The following is a 19,334-nucleotide window of genomic DNA, read 5'->3' as shown; positions in this document are numbered from 1 at the left end:
CTCTGGATGTTTGTTTGGGTGCACGTGTATGTGTGTGTGAGCTTCTATAAACCAGAGCCCGTGTGTGTGTGTGTGTGTGTGTGTGTGTGTGTGTGAACAGACGTGATTTCACTATTAACCACATCCTGTGTGACTTTGCATGCGTATTTGTTTCTCCTGGGATGTCATAAATTGTGCCGTTTGTGAAGTGCCATCACGTCAGAGACGTCTCTGCACTTTGTCCGACTGAAGGTTGACGGCGTTTGACGGGACGGCGCCGTACTTCTGTGTTTTATTTACGCTGGTGTCTCAGCGTGCCGTTTGTTTTTCCTTTTTCTTGTTTTTTTTTTTGCTGAATGACAATCCAGCAGTCTGTTTGCGAGCTCACGTGAAACTACACCAAAACAAACTATTCCACACAGTTTCATCTCCCCCAAACCAATCACACCACTTCCTGTGAACCCCCCCACCCCGAGTATGCTCAAATCGCCAAGTGTTTATTAGCAGCATACAAGCGTGGAGAGTTGATAGCAGTGAGAGGACAGAGGAGAGATGGAGCAGCGCAGAGGGAGGCCAGAGTACAGGAGTGAAAGGGGCACAGATGGAGAGATGAGGTAATGTGAAGGAGAAATGAGTCTGAGGTAATATATGCATAATGCATTATCTAATTCAGCAATGAGGGCGCTTCTAATGCTTCGAACACAGAGACATTTGGATTGTTGTGGTTGAAAAATAGTTACGAAAGAAAACAAAAATGGCAAAAGGCTGATTCATAAATTTCCTCCCCGTGCTGCTCTTTCCGCGGCTCTCCCAGAGCAGCGATGGAGATGTGCTGTGAGCTGGAACAGCCTGTTGCTTCAGGGGAACAAACAGCAAAGTTTCATCTTTGGTTCGACCTGAAGCGTCTTGGTCTTTCACGCGCTTCACGCGCTCTCTCTGTTGGGGTTGTTTTCTGTGCGCCTTCCGGCTGCGCTGATGAAATATTGAAATCTGCCGGAGTGACTTCATCAGATATTCTCCAAATCTGTTGTCTTGGATACAGAGCGGCTCGGGGCCCTGCGCTTTGGTGCGACCCCGGACCGTTTGGTTCTTTCTCCTGAGAAGCGAGAGCTGCGGGAAATCTTAGCATCTACATCACTGCATCATTAAAGCCCTGGACGCTTTTGTCATGTGATCCTAATGTAACCACATGCTGCTGGTTGCATCTTAGCACACAGTGCAAAGCTCTGGTCGGTGCACCTGCACGCAGCTACGCAGGTCCAGTTTTAACCAGCGTTGTTTGTTTGTTTTTTTTTAATATTAAATTGTTTCCTGCAAATCTGCAGAAGCTCAAAGTAGAGATGTCGTAATTTAGCCGCAGACTCTGGTGCCAGCGTCTTGTTTGTTAGGATGCTGACATGTCTTATGTAATGCTAAACCGACTGCTTGGAGGTTTTGAAGTGCTAGTTAGACATATCAGGCATTGAGGAAAAAAAGTGGCACTGCTTTCAGACATTCTCTAGTCCAAGGAATAAATTGAAGAATAAAATAGTCGGCAGATCATTCGATCAAAAAATGACATCGTTGCACGGCGTTAGCTTGGCGTTAGCTTGGCGTTAGCTTGGCGTTAGCCTGGCGTTAGCTTGGGTGGGCCTCAAAGTCGAGCTCATCCATAGTGTGTGTGCTGTGCTCTGTTTGGTCAATTTCATGTGAGGTTGACTTTTTAAGTATCTTTACGCTGCCCTCAGCTGCTGAGATCTACAAGCTGCTTTGCAACCCACCTCGCCCCTTGTTTTGGACCCCAGCTCCTCCTTTCACAACCTTTTTTTTTTTTTCTTTGCTACTGATTTGTGTTTAATGGTTCTGCTGCTCTCAACCTCTGGGTTTCCATGTCTGCAGATTGAAGAGGAGGTGCTAAAAATAATATTCATATAAATAAATAAAGTAATGCAAATGGCCGACTTCCTGTTTTACTGCTTTGCTGTCACTTTAAATTGAATGTAGCATTAGAAGTATGAGAGAACAAATGTTTTCTTGATCTGAAATATGAACAAATCAGCTGATGATGTAAAGAATCATCAGCTGATGCACTAAACAAGGAAAACTGACAAATTTGACAACCCCTCCCCCTCCTCCCCCCTGCAGAAGTAGATGTAGTTCAGAGCGCTCACCCCTCACTGATGGTGCACACCTACTCTACTGAACGCATCTTTGCGTTGAAGCCCTCACCATCCTCTATTTGTGCGTCATCCCAGATAGCGAGGTCTGACACGCTTAATTTAAAGACTTCTGCACGTACCGCACCTCGGCTTCACACGTCGCCCCATCTCACATGTTGTGTCTCTGCCGTCTCCTTCCTGTTAGCCCGCGGTGCCGCAGACCGCTCTGTGATTTCTTCGAGACGGCGACAAGTCGGGGCTTGCATTCAGAAGAACAGGACTCGCTGCACCTCGACACGTTCCCAACCTGTTCCCTTTCCCTACTTAGCCCGAGGTCTGTTTGTGTTTTTTCACTTTTCTTTTTTTGGAGGTCGCCGGGCCGTTTCAGAGCCAGTCTTGCTCTGATAGCTCTCACTGAGAGAAAAACTAAAAGATGTTCACGCAGCCCGCTCTCAGAGGCCGATAAAGCGACCGCAGCTCTTTTCCATCATCAACAGATGTGCTACTTGTTGCCTCTCGTCGCACCCTGCTGCTAAACTCACTGTGAAACCTGTTCTTTGTCTCTTTGCACGGCGCCAGAAAATAAAAGAGGGAGACCTCAGTCACATTTTGCTTCTCTAAACAGCTCCGCTCGGCTCTCAGTATGACATCTATTAAGCCTAATGAGTGTGGAGCTCAGCGAGTCAGACCGTGGGATATACGCCGTGCTATCGAGTCTCAAATCAGAGACGCCAGCCCTCTGCATTGTCTGGTATAAATAGATCCGCAATTGGAGCCAGAAGAGTTGTGGAGTGCGCCCGAGGGGTTGTAAACAGATTGTGATTTGTTGCGGAGAGATGGAGGGAAGAAAGGTGGAGAGGAGGGAGGGAGGGAGCTGCCGAGCGGGTAAGGACACAAAATAGGGCTGCAGGATAGGGGACATGGGGACAGAGGGTAGAGGAACAGCTGACAGGGAAGGTGGCAAATGGGGACAAAGTTGTTAGATGAAAGGTTATGTGCTGTCAGAGAGGTTGTCGTTGATGCTCAGAGATCTTCTGTGTAAACTTCAAGGAAGAAAAAGAAAACAGAGATTTGAGGCTTCAGCCGTCTTTGTCTTTCCTCTCTGAGGCCTGAGCTGATCCAAGAGGAAACAAACTGGAAGTGAGCTGGAGTCCTCGCTCCTGTCAAGTCTGATTCAGGTGCAGCTGCGCAAGAAGCCTGGAAGTCCCTGCGGTCGCAGAGACGGCACGTTTGTTAGTGTTTTGGTGGAAGTGCCCTCATATGATCTTCTATCTGGCCAACGTCAGTAAACTGAGGTACGTGTTTGACGTCAGTGCTTGTACACGGAGACGTGCCGATACGAGTTTTTCTTTTTTTAAGAAGCAGGTCGGTCTCAAAGGATTTTCACTGTGAATGTTTTTGTTTTTTTGCAGTATGCCCCTCCTGCGCTCGCGCTTAGTTAAGATCACGTCACGTGTGTTTGACATGTAAATTCGAGGCTGCCTTGATATTCATTCAAGCGAAATAAGATTGTGAATAAACATCTACTGTATGCAGTTTATTGACCTTGACCAATGTAAGTCATTCACATAATAAAGCATCCACAGTAAAGACAGTGTGAGCGAGCAGACTCCGCCTGAAGGGAAATCTTTATTTATGCCCAATGGTGATGTGAAGATTCTCCAAATGCACACTTTGTGTCATACATTCATGTTTTTATGAAAAGGAGCTAAAAAACCCCTTTTTTCTTAAATGTATTTCCACTTCACACTTAAAAACCTTTAAACAGTAACTTGAGAGCTGTGTTGATTTATTGAATTGATTTGGATAATCACAGTAAGCACAAACACAAACATTTGTCATTTTTACCTCCAAAAAGTGGTCGGTTGCTCACTTGGCCTGTGTGAGACCTGTAGTACGGATCATCTGGCAAGTTGCTGGGAAAATGACAAAAAGTTGCTGATAAATGCTGTAAAATGACTACCAGTGCCGCAGGCTTAGAAACTAGTAGTTTACCACCCGGTAACCACCGATTTCTATGGAAAACTGTGTATTCAGTGACTGGTTGGCAACTGGTTGCTGGAGGTTGCTGGCAGTCACTAGTGTGAGGCAGTCACTGTGCTTTGCATGCAAAGCACACACTTGTCTGGAAACTACCAGTGACGAGGGTGATCTGTTAGCGCCTAAAACAAAAAAAGAACAGTTTCACCGTAGCAACCTCGAGCAACCCCTTACCAACCTGCCATAGATTACTCAGTTTTCCCTCATGAGGTCCCCGGCTGGTGTCAGCATTTGATTTCACAGCAACTTCCAGAAATCTCCAGTAACCAACTCTGGGCCTGTGTGATTGGGGCCCAACATGTCAGCAGTTTCCCTCCCAGTTCGCCTGTTTACATTTACGCACTGAGCTGCTGCACTTAACTTTTACCAAGTTTGTGCGTCCTGTAGACGTTTTTGTTATAACACAATGAAACCTCTGCAGCCAGAGCAGCAGGATGACGTGTGAAAATATTATTGTATCATTTAAACATTTAACCTACCTCTAAAAATACTTTAAATACTTTTTACAAGCATATATTTTATAGTTTACGGTCATTAAATGTCATAAGATGGACTTTTTCTTGTTGACTTTGTCAACTCGTTTGCCTGATAAAAAGTATCTGTTGTTACTGTTCAGAGCTCAGCTAATCGTTCAGGCTGTAAATGTAAAACTCGCCTGTAGGACAGGAAGCTGTAAATACCAAATTCACATATCTTCTATCGACAGTTATTTTTAGTTTAGTAGAACCGTTTGCATGAAGGACAAACGCTGTGCTCGCTGAGAGCCAGGTAGTCATCAGAGCGATGTTGCAGTACAGAGCTCACGTGCACCTCCAGCTGTTCTTCTGAACAGAATTTCAAAATAAAATGAAGATGCTGGGATTTAAAAAAAAAAAAAAAAAAAAAAAAATCCACTTTAGATTCATCTGAGTTGGTCGAGATATAATTGATTGAAGTGTTTAACATTAATCCCAAATTTAACTACGATCCTGCAGCATTGATACATCTGGGATCCTCACTCTGTTCACCTGAAACCATTTTGCGGTTTTATTTGTTTGGGAAATGTAGGCAAATTCCAGGCTGGGAATACGAGCTCACAGCATTTAAACCGCAAGGGGGGGGGGGAGTTGGGGGGGAATAGTTATTACAAATAAAAGGGGGAGGGAGGGGGAAAAAAGGCATGCGAGCCGGTTCAGATGGGACGGCCCGCCGAGTGAGCGCGAGAGGGGGGAAGAGACATCGGTGTCTACAAACTAGCATGGAGGGTTTTCCTTGGCCTTAGAAGTAGAGAGCAGAGAGGGTATGGGAGGAGAGAGAGCTGTGAGTGTGAGACAGAGTGTGACGCTGGTTCCTGGAAAAGCAGAGGGCTGCAGAATAAACAGGCTGCATGCCTGAGACTGCCCTGTGATGTCACCACTGGGCAAACGAGGGACGAGGGGAGGAGAGAGAGAGAGAGAGGAGCGCAGAGAGAGAGAGAGAGAGACGCCCATCAGGTTAAAACAGGAGGCGGGGGGGCGAATGCCGAGCCAAAAGTGACAGAGGCTGAGCTGGAAAAGACAAGTCAGATGTGCAGGACGTACCGTCCTTCCTTGTAACGGCCCTAAAGGAAGAAGAAGGAAGAGGGAGGAGGAAAAACAAGGAGAGGACGAAGAGGAGGAGGAGGAGAGCACTGATGGGTGCGTTTAACGGCCGCTCTGATTCTCACCTTTCTCTCGTCTTTTCTGCATCATCTTCTCCTTTCGTGCGGCTCGCCGGTGCCTGAGATGTGAGGTGTGTTTGTGCGTGACCATCAGTGAGAGAGTGTGAGGCTTGTGTGTTTCCTTGTGGCAGAAGAACACAATGTTCGGGGAGAGAGTGTTTATGAGTTATGGATTTGCATTAGGCACGATTGGAGCCGCGGCACTTTGATAAGTGTCGTTTTCAGCCGTAAACACGTCTCCCGTGTGCTTCCCCCACTCCTCTCTCAGCACTTGCTTTAGCTGATATTAGATGAGAAAAAAATGAATGAAAAAGGAAGAAATAGGCCTTATTCCAACCAGGACGTCAGATTGCAGGCCTGAAAGTGCAGCATGGAGTCCTTTTTAACCTTCAGCTACAGAGGACTGAAGTAGCTCATTCAGACGCGGGAATAATGACAGAAGAGCAAGAAAAGCAACTTTTCAAAGCAGAAGAGGCCAATGCTCTCAAACAGTCTGCGGCAGCCTGCTGAAAGACTCATGCTGATAAGCTTTTGATAAAACTTTAGTTGTGTACAGGTTAAACTCACGCCTCAGCTCGTTGAAGGGTGTGGTGAGATCGTGAGTCTTTTCAGGACCTTTGGAGGTCCAGAGCTTAAACACAGCATGTGCATTTAACTGCTTGGTCCTTTACTGCTGGACTGGTCTGTGGAGCAGTTTCTCTTTTAAATAGCTGTGAGTGATTTTTGCAGCTCCTGCAATGTGTCACATACAAGTTTGATGTTATTCATTACATGAACAGGTAGACATTCATCCATCAGCTGCTTTAAGACCTTTAGACACGTAACTTTTGATTATTTTGCATGTAAAAAAGTATTTTTGGACTCACTAAAGCAGAGGTTCACAACCACGAATCGGATCAAGCTTGACTTTTTCAGATTTTTCTGATCCAAATGAACAGATTCGACCAATAAGACCACTGCATTTGGCAACAAGCGTGTTTGTAGCTCAAAAGTGCTGAAAATAAAATCACATGCTTCTGCTTTTGGATGAACGCAGAATCGCTGCTTCTTTGTTTTTATGTTAAGAAACATCAGGAGCAGCTCGGCGTCGCTTTTCAGGCTGAATCATTCGTAAAAACGCAACGTTTTCAGCATATAAACACAACAGGTTTGCATCTGAAAACGTCTGTATTTCGTGTAGTTTGTAAATCTCATTGAAATCTTCCATCAAGCCTTCACGATCACGGCTGACAGCGGTACGTGAGTTTCACTACAACCTCAGGAGCCGCTTCCTTCTTTAAAAAGCAAAACCCAAAGTTTTTCATTTATCTTTAGATGGGACTCCTTCTCCGTCTTTCCTCTGCACAGTGATTCACGGCTGTGGGAGTTCGTCTGTCTTAAACGAGCTCACCTCGCTCCGTCCCTCCTCGCCTGCTGGTCGGTTTCCAGATTGTAACCATGGTCGCTTCTAAAATGAGCAAAGGGCCAGAGAGGAGCCAAAACTCAGGGCGTTGCTGCATCTTTAATTAAATATTGGGTACCTTGTTAAGCAGATTCACAAATGGAAAAGGAAATGAAAGAACAAAACAATCCAACCATGTAGATTCTTTTCTTGGAAGGAAAGCAAGAGCCGGCTAAACGAAGGGATCTCATGACGGGGAAACGTCGAAGCTCACGTCCTGCAGGGTTGAAACAAATCAACCAGCGCGGACTCGACTCATACGTTGTGTTGTTGTTTTTTAAAATCCCCCACATGACGACAAGTCCTTAAGGAGCTGCTGGGTGTTGCTGCCCTGTTCTCCGATGGCGTGGATGGCAGCAACCATGTGGATGTTTCACCGCGGCACAGTCGTTTGACTGGGATGTGCAGTTACACTGGAGCACGTTCAGAAGTTTTTTCTCTGGTCTGTCTGCAATCCAATGCAAGGATCTTCCATAAGAGGCTTTTTACACAAAAAAAAGTGTGTAAATGTGCCGCTGTGTGTGTGTGTGTGTGTGTGTGTTTTCTATAAGCAGACCTGGCTCTGAACCCTCCCATTAACTGTGCCGCTGATGGTGTGTTTGCCTCTTTATTAACACAAAGTTCCTTCAAGTATCTCTGGCTCTCGCTGCGCTCTCTGCAAACATGTAGGTAAATAATCAGCCAATCGACTCCTATTTATTCAGATTAAATGGGGAGGAAGCTGCCTGATTGGAGGGCTTCCTGGGCAGTGATTTGTGCGCAGCCGGGCTCCAGGTCAATGCGATCTTTGTGGGGAGACGCCGGGCTGCTGCAATTACACACGAAACCGGATTGTTTGGCTTTTTTTGTATATACAAAAGAGACGAGGGGACAAAAGGGCGCTATTTTTATGAAAGCTTTATTTAACACTTTCTCTCAGGGATCAGAGGTCAGGATGACTGTTGGAAAACATTCCTGGAAGTGGTATAAGCAGGAAAAAGCAACATATATGTGGCTATTAAGGTGATTTATTATCAGGGGAAATCCTTCGACCTTACATTGCACGTTCACGTGAGGCCGGGTTTTGAAATGAAGGCGAGCAGATACGCAGGTTTGCTTCCGTCCTGAAACTGCACAGCTGCTGGGGAGCACGAGCGGCCTTGTTAATTAAAACCGCAGAGCTTCGAGTCACTTCAGGTGTTTTTCAGGCAGGTGGAAACAAGAACAGTTAGTAGGGCTTTGATTTAATCCCATTCATCTGTGCAACCTTGCAGCTTTAGTAAGTGCTCGAGAACAGGATCAATGTGTGCATGTGAACATGTTACAGAGCTGTTGGGATCCACTTTTTCCTATTTTCTGCTGCCTGCGCGTCAATAGACTGTTATTAATTGCTTTCACTTGATAGTGGCCCAATCTGTAAGAGTTTCTAAGCTTCATTTTGCTACTTTTGATGGTGCTAAAAATACCCGAGGAGCTGATGCTCGCTGAGTGTCTGGAGAGGCTTTCGGTTAGAAAACACGTCCTTGAGTGTTTTAATAATCTGTGGTGAGATGATGGTGACGATAATGTTCGCAGCTTGCTTTGCTGTGAGGCGTCACCACCTGTCAGGAGCAAACTAAAACAGCAGATGCCTTTCTTCTTCTCTCCCGTCATCTTCCCTTGCAGTCGACATCAACTCTGCGCTGCCCCTTCGTCTCCCTCCGGCCGCCATCCCCATGGATCTGCGCGTGGACCATCACCAGCAGCAGCAGGTGTCCTCGCTCTCCCCGCCCGCCCAGCAGTCGCCCGGCGGCGGTGGCGGCAGCGTGGTGGCGGCATCGGTGCACGAGCAGCAGCTGCAGGCCGAGCTGCTGGCCCTGAAACAGAAGCAGCAGATCCAGCGGCAGATCCTCATCGCAGAGTTCCAGAGGCAGCACGAGCAGCTGTCCCGCCAGCACGAGGCCCAGCTGCAGGAGCACATTCAGGTACGGCCGCGGTTGTTTGTCAATGAATGAAGTTCAAGTGCTGGAAAAAAAGGAGGCATTCAAAACAAATCTGAAACATTTGGCCCACGTTTTCCAGAAATAGCACGAACAGGCCTTAAAGCTGCAGATTCACAGCAGCCAAAAGAAAAGCAGTTAAAGCTGTGACGGCCCGGCAGGATTATTTGGACGTGATTGCAAAGTGTTTCCACCAATCACAGTTAGTTCACCTGTGAGTCCATCTGTGAACAATGCTGGAAGAAAATGTTTTTCTAGACTTGACAAGAAACACAATAAATCCAGTAGGAGGCTTTCTGTGCCGCCTGTTCAGAACATTTCAACTTAACAGCGGCGCTTTCACCGCTCCAACCCTGTTCTGATCCGGTTCGGAAATGATTTAAATCCACCCTCAGTAGTAGGCACGCTCCATGATTCAGGAGCTTGTAGACAAACCTTTTTTTTTCTGCATGACTTTATCAGTCTGGGGGAATTTTTTCAGTCTGTGTTAGTCTGCTTCCATTTACTGTGGGTTGCAGCCACTCGTTTATGCACAACTCTTAATGTCTGACCGCAGTATTTCAGTCGGTTTGAGGTCTGGACTTTTTCATTCTTTATTTTGCAGATTTGTTGTTGAAAAAGTTGAAAATTCAGTTCAATTCAACTTTATTTATACAGGGCCGAATCACAACAAGAGTCGCAGAAGCGCTTTAGATAGGCACAACTTTCTAGAAGCAAATAATACACACAGCCTTGTTTGTGTTGCATCACCTTTATCAAGTACTCCCACTCGGACTAGTTCACTTCAGTTTTATTTATATAGCACCAAATCACACGAGTCGCCTCGAAGCACTTTATAATGTAAAGACAGAGAAAAACCCAACAATCAGACTATGAGCAACCACTTGGAGACAGTGGGGAGGAAAAACTCCCTTTTAACAGGAAGAAACCTCAGGCAGAACCAGGCTCAGGGAGGTAGGCCACCGACGGCGACTAGTTGGGGTTGAGAGGAGGAAGACAGGATAAAAGACATGCTGTGGATTAATCATAACTAATGACCAAATACAGAGAGGTGTATAAGCACAGAAACACCCAGTGCATCATGGGAAGCGTCAGCAGCTTAGATCAATTGTAGGATAACTAAGGGAGGATTCAGGGTCACCTGATCCAGCCCTAACTATATGCTTTATCATATCTGCCTCCTGAATCCAAACTGGGAGCTGGTTCCACAGATGGACCTGAAAGCTGAAGGCTCTGCCTCCCATTCGACTTTTAAATATTCACCACTGGGCTTTAAAAGCAGCAGAGTATTGAAAACAGAAACAGCCTCTTCTGGTCCACATCTCAACAGATCAGCATTAGACCTGGTCGCGGTCTTTTCGGAGGACTGCACACAAGCACATTTACGTAGGTTGCAGACTCAGAAGGCCCAGTTTAGGCAAATACCTACCCACTTTACCGTAAATTCACCGTAACATGGCTATTGGGTAATTGCTAATAGCTAAACGGCTAACATTAATGTGTTGATGTTTGTTATAACTTTTAAATACGTCAGTGTGGTTGAAACAGGAGCTTTACTGACCTGTTGAAATTCCTCAGAGTGATTTGAGTGTTTTGAGCGTCAGCCGCTTCAGCTGGAGGCATCGACACTGCTGCAAACGGATAATCCTCAAAGAAATTTGATTGGTTACTAATTTTAAATTTGTCAGACATCTGTTAAGCATCTGCTCTCTCTCCATGATCATTGTAAATGCAGCTAATAAGCTGAAGAGTGAAGTAATTAAAACTGTTAATATTTTTTTGTTTTTTTAAATACGCAGGTTGTAATATTGTTGTTGTCAGCGAGGAACTAACGTTGTTTCACTGATTTCACTTGAATTCTTCCATCAGTGTAAAAGCAAAGCAGCGAGCCTGTTACTCAAACCTATTTAAAACTTTCCTAAACAAAGCAAAGACAGACTTTGATGTAGTCTGCCGCGGGATTCTTCATTAGCAGACTAAACTCAGCCTGTGAGAGCTTTAAATGCTGCGAGTGAAGAGGGAGCAGAGAACAAGGAGGCACTCTGCCTTCATTTATTTTAACTCCAGAGATGGAGAAGAGCAATATGAGCGTGTGGTTGAAGTCGGAAAATGTGCGAAAGACTTTTTTTTTCTCCTGGTGTTACATAAGTTATGCACAAGCCCTGTTGTAGCCTTACTTTAAATATCCAGAAATATAGTGTGTGCTCAGGGGCGAAGTGAAAAGTGCGGTTTCGTGTGAACGGCCTGGGCTGGACGCTCGGGGAACATCAACAGAGCTGCACAGGAGTGTGCGCTGGAGCTTGGATCACATGTCACAGTGACCTGGAAATACAAAGTGAATCTAGATCATCACGCCCACACTCCCAAGCTTTAATACATCAGCCCCCCCCCCCCCCCACCCCCCCACCCCCGAGAGCGCCGGAGCGCTCCCGAGAGGCAGAAATGTCATATAAAGATATTCCAGTATTTGCTCTTTTTTAGAAGAACGCTGCTGTAATATGAATTGTAATACACGCAGATACAGCTGAACTACTTATTATTTCAGGACTTAGAATAAATTGTCTAAAAATGGATTGTGGGGGCAGAAGATTAGATGGCGACGTGCAGGATTACATTAGTTTGAATGTCACGTGCAAGTCGATTCAAACTGCATCTCCTCACTCACTTTTTTGCTCTCTTGATCTCTCACTTGGTTCTCATCGTCCCTCTGTCCAAACCTTTTATTTATTCTTTTCTTTTCTCTTGTTTCTTTCTAGCTCGTCTTGCCTTTGTCTTTTTGTGCTTCCTTCTTCCTTACTGGTTCTGCTTTTTCCCCTTGTTCTTCCCGTCTCTAATTTTCTCTCTTCCTGTTCCTTCTCTCACTTCTTCCTTCTGTCTTCCCATTTTAACCTTTTCCCTCATTTGTTTGTGTCATCTGCTCCTCCTACTTTCTTCTGTCTCTTACTTTTGCTGTACATTTTCTTCATTTAATTGTTTTTGTATTTCACTGTTTTTTTTTTCTCTTCCTCTAATTTCACTCTATTGTATCTTTTTCCTTTCTAGACGTTTAAAATGATCCATTCAGTCTTGTGAGAAAGTGGGATCATGGTCCTGTTGCACGACCCCGTTTTGGTCCAACTTTATCTGTTGGACAGTAAGGCTGCCACAAACAATTATTTTGATAGTCGACTAGTCACCGATTATTTTTGCAATTAGTCGACTAATCAGATCATCACCCATTGGATGTACAGCTTACTGCACCAGCAGCATCTGCTCTTATATAACTATCATTAGCTTAAAGCTTTAAGTGTTTAAGGTATGTGCTAACTAAAAATAAAGACAAGATGATAGTTTATTAAATTTTAATGAAGTTTGCAGATTGTTTCGGTGAAGTTTAATAAACTCCTTACTATCTAAAATATAACAGGACACCGGAGTAAATTCTCCAGCATCTCACACTTCTGATAATCAGCTGTCTGCTTGATGTTTGTTCAGCTGTGTAAAAACTATAACTTTAATCTCAGCCAAACCGATTTACTCAGGAACAAATAAAATACTAAAAAAAAAAAGCCAAACAATAACATTTTTAAGTTATCTAAGTGACTTATATATGTATAAAACGTTAAACATATTTCAAACGTTGTTTGAAAACGATTAGCCGGGAGTCCGGTGTTCTCACGGCTCTAGTTAGCCTAGCCCCCGGCTAGCTATCGAGCTAGTGGGTAACAGACGTCTCCGAAAACGTCGGAGCGCTTTTGAAAATGTGGTGTCTTGATAAACTGAGCAGATATTTGAGGTTTACACAGCTACATTCTCGCCTGAAAATATGTTAAACGTTTATTTTGTGACCCAGAAAGAATAATAAGAGTAATATTAAAACTAACTAGCTGCCGCCATTGTTGGAAACTGAGCTGGGCTGCGCTGTGAATTCTGAGACACAGCTTCTTCTTCTTCGGAGTTTAACGGCAGCTGGCATCCTTGTACATGCAGTGCTGCCATCTTCTGTTTCAGTCCGTTATTACACTCTTAAATCCTGCTACTTATCCCTGCGTCTTTTGGGATCTTACAAAGCTTCAAACGATGCGTCGACTTTTAAATCAGTCGTCGACGATTTTGATAGTCGACGTAATCGTGACTAATCGTGGCAGCCCTATTGGACAGATGACCTCACTTTGACTCTAGTGTACTGTGGTATAGTGTGGATTTCATCATTGTATCAATGACTACAAGGTGCCGAGGCCAATTCGTGGCCCTTCACCACCGTGGTTGACAGCTGTGATGTATTTGGTTGTTGTGCGTCATGGTCAAACTTTGGTCTCATCCAAAGGACATTGTTTCAGTTTTGTGTTTTGTTCAGATGCAGCTTTGCAAACAGAAATTGTGTTGTCCTGTTATTTTAAAGAAAAGAGATTTGCCCTTGTTACCCTCCAACCTGTTCAGTCTTGTTCCAGCTGCACTGTCATGAACTTTAACATTTACCATTTTAACTGAAGCCTGCAGAGTCTGAGATGCAGCTCTTGGGTTTTATGCAGCGTCTCAGAGCATTGCACGCACTGACCTTGAGGTGAATTTGGGGTGAATTGTCCACTCCTGGGAAGACTGGCAACTGTCTTGAATGTTTTGTACTTGTGAATAATCTTTCCCAGTGCAGAATAATGGACTTCAGATTGTTTGGAAATGACCTTACAATGCTTCCCAGACTGATGGGCAGCACGAGTTGCCTTTGTTTTTTCCTCCTTGGCATCGTGTTAACACACAACTGAATGCTCCAGACCAGCAACCTTACAAAACTTCTGCTTTTACAGAGGTGCTCAGAATTACTGGTGATCAGCTAATCAAGTGCATATGATTAGCAGGACTTAGCTACTTTTCAATTCAATTTTATTTATATAGCGCCAAATCACAACAAAAGTCTCCTCAAGGCGCTTCATAGATACAGAGAAAACCCAACAATCATATGACCCCCTATGAGCAGTACTTTGGCGACAGTGGGAAGGAAAAACTCCCTTTTAACAGGAAGAAACCTCCAGCAGAACCAGGCTCAGGGAGGGGCGGGGCCATCTGCTGTGATTGGTTGGGGTGAGAGAAGGAAGACAGGATAAAGACGTGCTGTGGAAGAGAGACAGAGGTTAATAACAGATATGATTCAATGCAGAGAGGTCTGTTAACACATAGTGAGTGACTATGGCTCACTAGTGGCTACTAATAATTAAGAAAGCTGGAAGGGTGCACCTCTGCATTTTGTTAAATAATCTGTTGTAGGTTGTATTTACCTCATGTTCAGAGCTGCTAAGGACCAGATTACATTTTACTATGTTCTGATATGTAAAACCTTCAGACTAAAGGGAATTCTGATGCATTTATTGTAAATTCCATACACAGGGCTGCACATAAGTGGATTCGCTGTCAAAATAAAAGACGCACATCAGATAAGAAGTTGGAACGCGTGTTTGCGTACATAAGATGTTCTGGAGCAGCGGGAATACGCACTTCTTTTGCGGTGGAGGAACACCAAAGTTTTCCGTCCTGTTTTGTCATTTTTGTGATGCCGAGGGATGAGCGAGGATATCTGAAGGTTTGAGTTGTGGCGGCGCGCAGACGGAGGAGAGTGACGCACAGACTGAGCAGTGAGGCCTGTCCTCAATCAGCCTCATTCACAGCTCCTGTACACACACACAAATCTACAGCCATTAAAACCTAAACATCCTCTTAAATGTCAGCAAACACTCGAACACATGCCCACAGTAGCACATACTCGAGTACCCACAGCAGCAGGCGTACATACGCTGATTCACATGCTAACAACAGGGAACTCTCAGAAATTGAGACAGTCGGAAACTCTTCAGAGTATTAAGTCAAAAAGTGGCAACATTTTCTATAATAATAATAATGATAATAATAATGGATTGCATTTATATAGCGCTTTTCGGGGCCCTCAAAGCGCTGTGTACATCTCTGGCCTAGTGAGCCACAGGGGTTTGGGGTGTGTGAATGTGGGTGGCGAGGTTACTTTGAGCCTCGCCACCCACTCAATCCCTTATCCCCCAACCTCGATTGAACCAAAAAAAAGAAAAAGGATTGAGGCGTCGGGCTGGAAGCCAGCCAGCCAGCTGATGAGCTTTTCTCACAGGCCCCGCCTCACCTTCCTCTCACCTTCAGCCGCTAATTTATTCACAGACCGGTCTCGAGGATTTGATTTACCCTGGCGGTAAACACGAGCGCACGTCCCAGCTACCGAGCGTTTATTTACACTTCTTAAAAAAATAAAAAGCCGCCATCACGACCTGATTACATGCCGTTACAGTAAACTAATCAAATATTGCCACTGGTTTCACAATGATAAGGGAGAAACGAGCCCAGGGCGTTGATTCCTTGGCACATCAGCGAGAGGTCATTATGTTGCTGGCGGAGTGCAGACAGCTTGCCTATTTATTCCATATTACAAAGTGATTTGGAGGCTTGACTCTGTACTTTATTTTGTTGAAATTAGGGCTGCGAAAAGGGTGAGAGTGAGCTTCAGCCTGCGTTTAATTTAATTGATGCTTTTATCCACAGTCAGGCTCTGGGTCTTAGGACACTCAAGTGGGATGAAGAGGTGTCTCCAAGCACAGTTTGGCTTTTACTGTGATTTTATTTTTGACCTTTTTGGTTTCAGGACGAGGCGTCAGGGCACAGGTGAGTTTGTTTCTGCGCTATAAAAGCACAGGAAGGCAGATTTCAGAGCGTTTAACAGATGCTCTTCTGTCTTTTTTCTGAGGAAGTAAGCAGATTGGATTATGTGTTTTTTTTTACTAAAGCCTCATCCCCCTGTTAAATTGTTTATATTTATTTAAAGGCTTAAGCTTCTGGCCTGAGGTTTTTGGGGATTTTTTTTATAGAACTGCAAAGGTTTTATTTCTTTCCTCCTTTTTTTTCTTTAAACAGCTGTCGGATGTATTTACTTCAGATGGCAACTCAAGCAAAGCAGAAATAGGACTACTCGACTTTTAAAGACGACCAACTAATGAAATGGTTGCATTTTAAAGAACTTTGTGAAGTGATGGTATCTGATAAGGCGAGTGGGTTTAGTCCGTGAAGTGACCCATCAGCATCAGTGGGTTTCTTTGGTACAATAGATTTAATATATTTAATTTAGGCATATAAAACTTTACCATCATGCTATGATTTTCTTTCCTTTAAGCTCCTGACGTTCTTAAAAGTCGTTCGAATTTGAGCATCCGGAATGTCCGGGATCACAGACGGTGATCGTTTTGTTTCCTGTTCAGATTCTTTTGCCATATGATGATGATGTCACATGTCATATGGACCATCCATTTGCTGTGACACTTGTGTTTAATACTCAGATCCGCTGATCTGGAAGAGCCACTGTGATTCAGGCTCTCATGTGCACTCAGATTGTGGGGAAATAAAACGTCTTCGGGACTTAAAGTTGTTCGATCGGTGCAAAAAGTGCGTCCAAAGAGCAAGTTAACACCAATATTGTCTCCATTTCACAGCCACAAGGTGAAAATATGACTATATAAGAAAGTAATCATGGATTGAAGGTGAGCCTAGGTTCAAAATGTAGGTAAACAATGAGACCTTTCATATGCCGTGACCTGTTTCGATCAGCCAACCAATCCTTCATGTTGACGTGACCTTTAAAAATGAACCCCAAAATTCCCTTCTTGAGGTTAAAGCCACAAATGAAACTTCTAAGGCACTAATGCTCGTTTCTGCTACTTTGCATCATAGACATTAAATTGGTGCAGCTTTGCTACTGAAAATGTGATATATCCTGTCAAGTTGATGCAACAGAAATCATTTTGGCTTCAGGTTGTGACATCTGGAGTTTTAGGGCTGAAAATTGAATGTCTGTCTCTTGTTTTCACCCACCTCATAGTGTAAAACCTTTGCATTTCTTCATTAAATGCACTAATTGTATCATACATAAAAAAAATCAATGATGTGATTCTGAGGGGGTCATGTGGGAACTTTTTAAAAAACGGTAGGCTTTGTATATGCCTGTATACTACCGACCCCAGCCAGTCGCAGCAGCTGGCCACCTGGATCTGCTGGAAGTTTCTCCCTGTTAAAAGGGAGTTTTTCCTTCCTACTGTCACCAAAATGCTTGTTTACAGGCGGTCATCTGATTGTTGGGATTTCCTCTGCATTATTGTGGTCTTTATCTTACAATATTAAGCGCCTTGAGGTAACTGTCATTGTGATTTGTTGCTGTATAAATAAAACTGAATTGAACTATTAGAAAAAGCGTATTTGAGTTTCACGTGGTCATTGGTAGGTAGCACAGCAACAGCAGTGACTGTAGTGACTTGAGACATGCTCACAAAAGTATGGGGTGAGTTTGTTGTTTGGACATGTGTGGTGATTACGGAGAAGGAAACATAAAGCTCTTGTGAATATGGTAAATATTGTATATAACCTTGTAATTTTCTGTGTTTTTGCATGCTCTTATTGTTGTTAACCTATTTATTCCTGCTGTGTTCACTCTGCTGCTCTAACAATGTGAATTTCCCAACTCTGTGACTAATAAAGGCTATCTTATCTCATCTTATGATATGTAGATAGTAGGGCTGCCACGATTAGTCGACTAGTCACGATTACGTCGACTATCAAAATCGTCGACGACTGATTTAAAAGTCGAAGTGTCGTTTGAAGCTTTGTAAGATTACAAAAGACGCAGGAATAAGTAGTAGGATTTAAGAGTGTAATAACGGACTGAAACAGAAGATGGCAGCACTGCATGTACAAGGATGCCAGCTGCCGTTAAACCCCGAAGAAGAAGAAGCTGTGTCCCAGAATTCATAGCGCAGCCCAGCTCAGTTTCCAACAATGTCGGCAGCTAGTTAGTTTTAATATTACTCTTATTATTCTTTCTGGGTCACAAAATAAACGTCTAGCATATTTTCAGGCGAGAATGTAGCTGTGTAAACCTCAAATATCTGCTCAGTTTATCAAGACACCGCATATTTTCAAAAGCGCTCCGACGTTTTTGGAGACGTCTGTTAGCCACTAGCTCGATAGCTAGCCGGGGGCTAGGCTAACTAGAGCCGTGAGAACACCGGACTCCCGGCAAATCGTTTTCAACCCCCCGCCGTCTTTCGCTACTCAGGTTAAACATATATAAGTCACTTAGATAACTTAAAAATGTTATTGTTTGGCTTTTTTTAGTATTTTATTTGTTCCTGAGTAAATCTGTTTGGCTGAGATTAAAGTTATAGTTTTTACAAAGCTGAATAAACGTCAAGCAGACAGCTGATTATCAGAAGTGTGAGATGCTCGAGAATTTACTCCGGTGTCCTGTTATATTTTAGATAGCAAGGAGTTTATTAAACTTCACCGAAACAATCTGCAAATTTCATTAAAATTTAATAAACTATCATCTTGTCTTTATTTTTATTTAGCACATACCTTAAACACTTAAAGCTGTAAGCTAATGATAGTTATATAAGAGCAGATGCTGCTGGCGCAATAAGCTGTACTTCTACGTCCAATGGATGATGATCTGATTAGTCGACTATCAAAATAATCGTTTGTGGTAGCCCTAGTAGATATAGATGTGAGGGCTAATAAGGAACCGTTCCAAACTTCCATGCAAGATACTTGGAATTATCTGCGATCAGTCGCCCGTTTGGTGAATATTTGCTAATGTGATTGTGGTCTTTCTTCGTGCAGCAGCAACAGGAGCTCCTGGCTTTGAAGCACCAGCAGGAGCTGCTGGAACATCAGAGGAAGATGGAGAACCACCGTCGGGAGCAGGAGCTGGAGAAGCAGCAGAGAGAACAGAAGCTGCTGCTGCTGAAGAACAAGGAGAGGGGCCAAGAAAGTAAGTTGAAGCAAGATAAGTGATTATGAGAGCGCTAGCAGTCAATCTGAATCTGAAGCCAAGCCTGCGCCCTGAAGCCAACTTTTCCAGTTTGAACAGCAAAATCATATGAAATCATATATTGAACCAGTATAACAGCAAACGTAACTTATTTATTTTCTCTCATCTTCAGTTCACACTTTGTCACCACTGGTGCCTCAGTATGTCACTCTACCACATCTATACTCACAACAACATCTGCTGTGAATCTCTGTGGGTCGTACCCACTAATGAATTTAATCTGGGTTTAACTAAA

At 43.9% G+C, this 19,334-nt stretch overlaps 1 protein-coding gene across 11 annotated transcripts in view; it reads left to right on the top strand.

Moving 5' to 3' along the window:
* LOC146492317 (histone deacetylase 4-like) overlaps positions 1 to 19,334 on the top strand; it is a 92,247-nt gene that overhangs the window by 29,440 nt on the left and 43,473 nt on the right. For 8 of the 11 annotated variants that reach the window (XM_085151026.1, XM_085151029.1, XM_085151024.1 and 5 more), the window contains 2 exons: positions 8,921 to 9,219; positions 18,889 to 19,039. In XM_085151026.1, coding sequence (XP_085007152.1) covers positions 8,921 to 9,219; positions 18,889 to 19,039 — 450 coding nt within the window. Of the gene's footprint in view, position 1; positions 3,413 to 5,315; positions 5,907 to 8,920; positions 9,220 to 18,888; positions 19,040 to 19,334 lie in introns of those variants that run through there. The other 3 variants (XM_085151033.1, XM_085151031.1, XM_085151032.1) reach the window with 3 other exon arrangements.

This window comes from Neolamprologus multifasciatus, chromosome 23 (genome assembly GCF_963576455.1).
Source record: "Neolamprologus multifasciatus chromosome 23, fNeoMul1.2, whole genome shotgun sequence".
In the NCBI taxonomy this organism is placed as follows: Eukaryota; Metazoa; Chordata; class Actinopteri; order Cichliformes; family Cichlidae; genus Neolamprologus; species Neolamprologus multifasciatus.
This window is presented reverse-complemented; position numbering and strand designations above follow the sequence as displayed.